Source organism: Solanum stenotomum, chromosome 12, assembly GCF_019186545.1.
Source record: "Solanum stenotomum isolate F172 chromosome 12, ASM1918654v1, whole genome shotgun sequence".
Taxonomy (NCBI): domain Eukaryota; kingdom Viridiplantae; phylum Streptophyta; class Magnoliopsida; order Solanales; family Solanaceae; genus Solanum; species Solanum stenotomum.
In genome coordinates this window covers 7,409,226-7,416,613 of record NC_064293.1, presented here as the reverse complement: position 1 = coordinate 7,416,613, position 7,388 = coordinate 7,409,226, and the positions used below count along the sequence as shown (strand labels likewise).

At 33.8% G+C, this 7,388-nt stretch overlaps 1 protein-coding gene across 4 annotated transcripts; it reads left to right on the top strand.

Moving 5' to 3' along the window:
- Nucleotides 1-408: 408 nt before the first annotated feature.
- Nucleotides 409-6,471, top strand: LOC125847967 (nuclear transcription factor Y subunit A-7-like). Of its 4 annotated transcripts, none has more exons than XM_049527733.1 (6): nucleotides 409-575; nucleotides 1,000-1,080; nucleotides 3,358-3,503; nucleotides 4,279-4,380; nucleotides 4,472-4,636; nucleotides 5,972-6,470. In XM_049527733.1, the coding sequence occupies exons 2-6, from the start codon at nucleotides 1,053-1,055 to the stop codon at nucleotides 6,137-6,139; spliced, it is 609 nt and encodes a 202-aa protein (XP_049383690.1). In that variant the 5' UTR covers nucleotides 409-575; nucleotides 1,000-1,052; the 3' UTR covers nucleotides 6,140-6,470. The 4 variants fall into 4 exon arrangements, with proteins under 4 accessions (XP_049383690.1, XP_049383694.1, XP_049383693.1 ...); XM_049527737.1 differs by having other exon boundaries at nucleotides 536-575; nucleotides 5,619-6,114; XM_049527735.1 differs by having other exon boundaries at nucleotides 542-575; nucleotides 1,017-1,080.
- Nucleotides 6,472-7,388: the final 917 nt, after the last annotated feature.

Sequence of the window (7,388 nt, the reverse complement as noted above, 5' to 3'; positions counted from 1 at the left end):
ATTGCTCCAGTGTCATGAACACTACTTGTTATTTGTTGCAACAAAGATCCAATTGATTTGTAATACAAACTTATGGTTAGTTTTGATAGTTTTTAATACTTAGTGAGTATAAATCATATTTTTTTTCATATGTTTTCCAAATATTATGGTCAGATGCATAGTGAAATTTTCAATCATATAATATTTGTTAAAAATATTTGAATATCTCTGACCAAATGCTAGCGAAATTTGAATATCTCTGATCAAATGCTAGCGAAATTTGAATTTGCGTAAAAAGTCTATATAAGCACGAGTCAATATGAAACCCAAGCCAACTTAGTAGGCAACTCTTTTTATTGAGGGAGAATAAAAAAATACTTGATGACTTTAAAAATGACTGATAGTTAGTTAGTTGTGTAGAGAAAGAGAGGAAGAAGTGCACCGCTAAAAATAGTGCAACAGAATGACAAAACTCCAAAGAAGTTGTTCTGTTTTGTATTCCAAAAGAGACAAGACAGAGTATAAAGCAGACGAAAGAGAGAGTGTTTAAACAGGAAGCACCACTATTCATTTTCTACACTAAGCTTCCAGGAAAGGTAAATTTCTCCTATCATAAACCCTAATTTCATGTGATTACACTAAATAATTACAACAGAATTGTAAAACACAATGGAAAAACTTGAATTGAGCTCGATTAATTTTTTTTTTTTGCTGTTTCTGTATGAAATATAATAAAAAGTCTGCATGTGTTGATTCGTTGAATGAGCTGAATCTTTGCTTTGCTTTGCGTTCATTTGATTTGTTGTTTGGATAGTTCAATTTGAATTATCTTTTGTATGATGGAAGTTCATTTATAGAAATGTTGACATATCATAATACCAAAATTCAGAAAATTTGCCGCTTGAGTTTATGGTTGCAGTTATCTAAAAGCTGAGGTTTAATTGTGCATGTATTCGTTTCGTTTGGATCATGCATAAATATTAGGCTTATGCTGTTATTTGCTGATCCAATTTTTGTTAGTTGCATTGCATAATCAGGTCTTTCGATTTGGGGAGTTTGTGACAAGCAGCATCATGACGTCCTCCATACATGATCTTTCAGGTATTCTGCTGTATTATTTGCCTGATTCATTGAATAGTGTTGTAGCTTTTTAAGTCTGTAATCAGTGGCGTATTCAGGAATTCGTCAAGATGGGTGCACGAATACGAAAAAATGCATCTTAAATATAAATTTGATAAGTTTGACTTTTAGGTTCTTAATATGAACCATTAAATTTTAAAAATTATATGTCCAAAATATATAATACTATTAGTTTTAAATTTTAATATACACATTTGATTTAATTATATAAAAATCTTATAGTGCAAAGTTTTTTAGGAACTTCCAATGTAAGGCACTTTAAAATTTTGAAAGATTAAAGGAAAAAAAACAAAAGAAAAATTAGTTGAAACGTCAAAAGTATAATCGATAACCACTTGGGGAGGTGTTACTCAAAATGACAAGATAGATATAAGACTTAAATTTTTATTCTTACTTAGAGAGGTGCACTCAATCATTATTGTATTATTATATGATACTTTAAACGTAGGTTCACACATTTATATTTAAATATTTTTTAAAAATATAACACGATTATATATGATCTAGAGAGGGGAGCATGGGTTCACGTGAACCCATGGCACCCCCTCTAAATACGCCCCTGATCTTGACCCAGCCGGATTTCATGTCCACTTAAAGTGAAATATTAAACCCTCTCNCCATTAGAATGAAGTCATAAGGGAGATAAACACGTTGCAGGAATTGTTTGACTCATCTTTTCTGTTTTGGGGAAAGTACAATAAGTAGTTGCTTAGTAGTGTTAAAGGTAAAGGTAAATTAGTTCATAGGATGATATTTAGTGAAATAGGATGATAGCGACAACTTAAAGGTCCTATGAAATAATTTACCTTTAAGTTAAATGAACTAGGATGATGGTGACAACTACTAGGTCAGAGTTACAAAAGAACTAGGACTGAAATAATAATGCACTAAAGAAAAATGGAACTAAGCACATGATTCATCGATCTAACAAGCTGCAATGGAGATTGAACAATGCTTCAATCAGTTTCCACAACTGGAGAGAACTCCAAATCACTAGTGCTGGAAAGCTAATATAAGTGCTATGAATTTTACAGCTCTTTGACAAGGTCAACTTGATTCCTTTCCAGAGGTATTTTTATTTCTGTTAATATGGAGAGAGAGGCTTTTTCAATTGATTCTCTCTTTTGTATGGAGCCTCTACTTCTCAGTACTTCCCTTCTGATCACTTACTGGATATGGTTAGTGCGGCTTTGGATGAATGGAATGTGTCTTTCAATTCTTGCATGCTCTTTACTGAAGCTCTCTAGGCTCCTTGTGAATTCTTCGGACCCATCAACTGATTTCCTCTACTAGAACAGTTTAACTGGGCCAAATTAAATACAAACAAGTAGTCTAGAATAATCATAGCCTGCATCACATAAGACTTGGTTCATGGAATGCTTTGGTGGATGAATGAAAACGACATTAGCCCCTGAAGATACTAATCATAGTAAACAAGGAGAAGAGATGATATTAGAAGCAAGTTTACAGCGTAGTAATACCTTAATTCCCAGATTATTAAGATGAAATGAAGCCTTAACAATGATTTTTGAACATTTAAGAACATTAACTTCAAAACAATATTTCTTTGATAAGCAAATCTCAACGCCAAAAGAACCAGAAGATACTTCACAAAAAATTGAATTTTTTTTATACAATATGAAGACTCTGAGAGAGAGAGAGAGGAACAATTTGTCTCGTCTTTGGATTTGATTATCAAGCATTGTAAAACTAAAAAGCCAAATGCACTTATGGATGGTTGATCTATTTCTTCTTCCTATTTTTTTCTCATCAATGAATAGATTGAATTTTGGTTCCAAGAAAACCATTTCTTCCATACCTTAGATTATTCGCTTTCTGTCCATTTCTCTACATAAATTATGTCAATAGAAGGGAAAGAAGTGTTCTAGCATCCTGATTAAAGGAGTTGAAATGAACAGAAAAGGAAAAAGGAATAATCAGCAAGAAGGGATCAAGACAGCAAAGTTCATGTTTAACCAATTGGTTAAAAACTTGGATCCACGTTCATAGTAGTACACAATGCTAGTAACTAAACTACTTTTTCTGCAGATCAGCTCAACTTTATCTCTCCTCACTGATCAACTAACTCATGATTTCAATCGTTGATAGAGGTTTCTGCTTATGGAAGTTTTTCTTTCTTGCATGAAAATCAGCTTTTATTCTTTAGCCTATCATAGATGAACTTGTATTATCTGTGGCTAATATAATATTTCCATGTGTTTGTTAAATAAATTTCAGATAATTGCGAGAATGAACAACCACAAAAGCAGTCAGAGATGCAAAGCCGATCTTCATCCCCTGCAGCTGAATTGTCTGTTCCTGGGACTGTGCCACCAGACATGCACTACTTGATACCTTCTCAACTTGGAAATGCTGATGCAATGGTATTCTTGCTGGTGGATGCAACACCCCCACCCTCTTATGTGATTCTTTAAGTTCTATAGCTGCCCTCGTTGTTCAGTATTAGAGTTCTTGTTAAATCTGGTACAAGAACTCAAAAGATGATGCATGTGAATGTATTGATGTTGGTTTAGGGAGTATTATCTTCATGCTGTTAGTTGTTATTTGCCTTCTTCATCTTCTTTTGTTTAAGTTGATACAGTGCATGCACAACATATGTTCTATATTTAGGTCATAAGAATGGAGAAGAAAGAGAAACAAAGTAAGTATATACATTGTGTCTTTGCATATATTATTTTAATTCACGTGGTCCTCTGAACTCTTCATCGGCTGCCATAACTGGAAGCAATTTTCCACAACCTTCTTCATCTTGAAATGCAGATTGAAATAAGTTTTGCTGGGAAGCATAGGAAACCAATAGTGCAGGGACGCAAGTCTAGAGATCAAATTTGTATTTTTTTTTCCGTACGATATCAAATTAATAAGCATCTAATCTTCTCCCCCCTTTGTGGTTTTTTTTTTTTAAAAAATAAAAATAAATTCTACAAGTATCTTGGTCATTAGTTTCAAGATTTTCAAACAGTTGAAATGTGAACAATGATATGATGTTTGCCTTTTCCTGTAAATGTCATATGTCATCCATTATTTAGAATGTTCATCTGCCACTACTAATTTTAGACTAATTCCTCAATCATCAAGGTTAAGTTTTTCCATATAAAATGGGACCAAGAATTTACAGTCATTTTTCATGTATTGCAGGTGCAAACAGCTTACCCTTATCCAGATCCTTACTACAGGAGCATTTTTGCACCCTATGACGCACAACCTTACCCTGCACAACCTTATCCAGCACAGTCAATGGTAATGATTTTCTGTTTAGTTATATTTTTCATTTGGTATCTGGTGAAGTGTCGACAAAGTTTATAAGCTTAACTGATCCATGGTTTGTCAGGTTCGACTTCAGTTGATGGGAATTCAACAAGCTGGTGTTCCTCTACCATCAGATGTTGCGGAAGAACCTGTTTTCGTTAATGCAAAACAGTATCATGGCATCTTGAGGCGCCGACAATCTCGTGCAAAAGCTGAATCAGAAAATAAACTTCTAAAAGCTAGGAAGGTATTTTGTACAAAATGCATTTTGCCATCATTTTACCTAGTTGCTACATTTGACAGATTATTGGTTCAATGACTGATTTATATTTCCCAGTTCATTAGCCTACCAGAAAATAAACTTCCTAAAGCTAGGAAGGTATCTTGTACAAAATGCATTTTGCTATCATTTTACCTAGTTGCTACATTTGGCAGCTTATTGGTTCAATGACTGATTTATATTTCCCAGTTCATTAGCCTACCAATTTTACCAACCTGTAGAATTTTTATTGGGGTCCTTCTATTTTGAGGTCAGTACACAATGGTAACACGTCAAACCCCAACATTTTTTTATTTATAATGTACTGTATCACAACAATAACTAGCAGAGAATAAAAACGTCAGTAGAGAAAATTGTCAAAAAGCAGTTCTATTCCATCTGTTTAAGGTGTAGTGACAGTTTATGCCTTAATACTCTCTTGGTGCACAAAAAATTCTTAGGTTTTTTGTGCCAAGGTTTTTGTTGCACCATAAGGTGTTAAAATTAAAAACAGTATGTTGATGAAATCGTGATCAAACTCCAATCTAAGAGACGAGAGGTATTCAGTATCAACTAGATGTATTCAAAATCAGGATGTTTTTGGTTCCTCAAAAGGAGTTATCTATCATTGGTAGAGATTATCCTCGTTGATTATCTTCAAACGGAAATTAATCTCTTTGGTTAACTTTATATGTAGCATTAAAAGAAGTTGCAGGCCTAATGTGCTATGAGCTAGATTGTACCTAAAGTTTTTAGGTACAATTTTGACTTTTAGCTATTTACTAGGAAATAATTGATCAAGCCCAATCCTGATATTAGGATTGTACCTAAAGTTTGTTTTATTATGCTGCTCCTTAGATATTGGAGGGACTAAATGTCCTCAAACTTAGGGACAAGTGCAATTGTACCTAACTTGTGTATACTTTCTAAACACTTCTGACTTTTTGGTTTTTGTACTTCTCTGTTTCAGCCACAGAAATGTAGTCAGAAGTGGCTCCTGCTGCCTCTAATCTTTTGATGGTCCATGTATTATTTTTTTAGTTGTACAAGTGTCCAGAAGTTGAGAAATGCGATTGAAGAAATAAGATCGTATGATTCTTGAAATTTCTTTTGAGTATGGAAGCATGATATATCAGGAACATCTTGAGCTTGATCAACAATATCTTTCATTTCCTAGTAAATAGGTATAGTCATTATGTCTAATTGCATAGTTTGTTGATAAGTTGGACTGCCTTATTAGAGTTGTAATCTCTTTTTGAGGATGTGTTTCAACTTTCAAGAACCAAGATCATGGGGGTCTTACTGTGCAAAATAATCTTGCAGCCCTACTTGCATGAATCTCGGCATTTGCATGCCCTGAGAAGAGCTAGAGGGTGTGGGGGTCGATTTATGACTGCAAAGGAAAAGGATGAATCTGATGATAAGTCGAAGGCAATCGCTAATACTGACTCCAACAAAATTGAGGTTACTTCTTCAGAAAATGCTTCTTGAATTATGGCGTTGCAAAGCTAGCAGCTGGATGTGTAATTCCAAGATGCTGTTCTCAGTCTTCTTTCTGAGTTTGGTTTTTTAGATTTATCGTTTTCCGATTGTAATTACTTTTAGCTGTTTCTTTCGCTGAGACTTTAATAGACACTGAAGGTAATGGTCATTAGGTGTAGCATGTAAAAGTGTTTTTTTCTTCATAGTTATTAGGAAGATAATAAGTTAGCAGCAGTGCAGGTCAATTACATTCTCTTTATTAGTATCTTGGTACTAAAGGAGTGTCCCCTATTTACTTTTGACTCATTACTCACTGTATTTCAGAGTTGATATTATTTGTAGTTGGGCTATAAGTCGGGTTTTCCCCTTGTCTCCTGCTCAAAGTTTCGTGTAATAACTCGTTCATTTTTGTCCGTGGGATTTCCGTATTTGTGTATGGACTTAGAGGTGGTTCATCCATGTCTACTTGTAACTGTCACCCCAATACCTGATTTGACCGAAATATACAAACAAACAATAGTTGCTATATTCAATAACAACAAATGTGCCTCAGACGAGAGGGAGTTGCTCGGATGGTAAGCACCCCTCACTTCCAACCCCAAAGGTTGCGAGTTTGAGTCACCAAAGGAGCAAAATGGATGGGAGCTCAAAAAATGTGCCTCAAGTTGTGATCAACAATATAGTAATTTTTCATTTGAGCTTGTCTGAGTCTCAATCAAATTTGTAAGAATTGACAGAAACATGGAGTTTTTATAAAAAAAAAAATCATTAAACTATATCTTTAACTTAAACAACATTCTTAAATTGCTTAACATAAAATATCCTCCAAGTATTTAGAACTTCACAACGTTCATTCTTTTATTAAAATTTGTCAAACAATTAACAAATTTCAGAAAAAAAAACATGTGCAATTCATACTACTCTCAGTAACATTTTTCTCCATAATTTCATTATCCGTTGAAAAAAATCCCCCCCAAAAAGATTAAAATTATCTGAGACCTTTGTTTGTTGAAAAGAAATAAAGTTAGGACGGTGTGAACCTGCAAAGGGACATAATGTGCTCTTCTTTTCCTTAATCAACTGAACGAAGCTGGAGCTTAATTTCACACCATCTTCACCTTCTGCAAATTAAAATAAAAATGCAATTAGATCAATAAATTTTTGATGCAATCTAATAGTCGAAGTGATCAAGATTCTAATTTTCATATCTGACACTCGAGTTTCGTTTTTCATTATTAAAAAATGGATGAAATTTGTT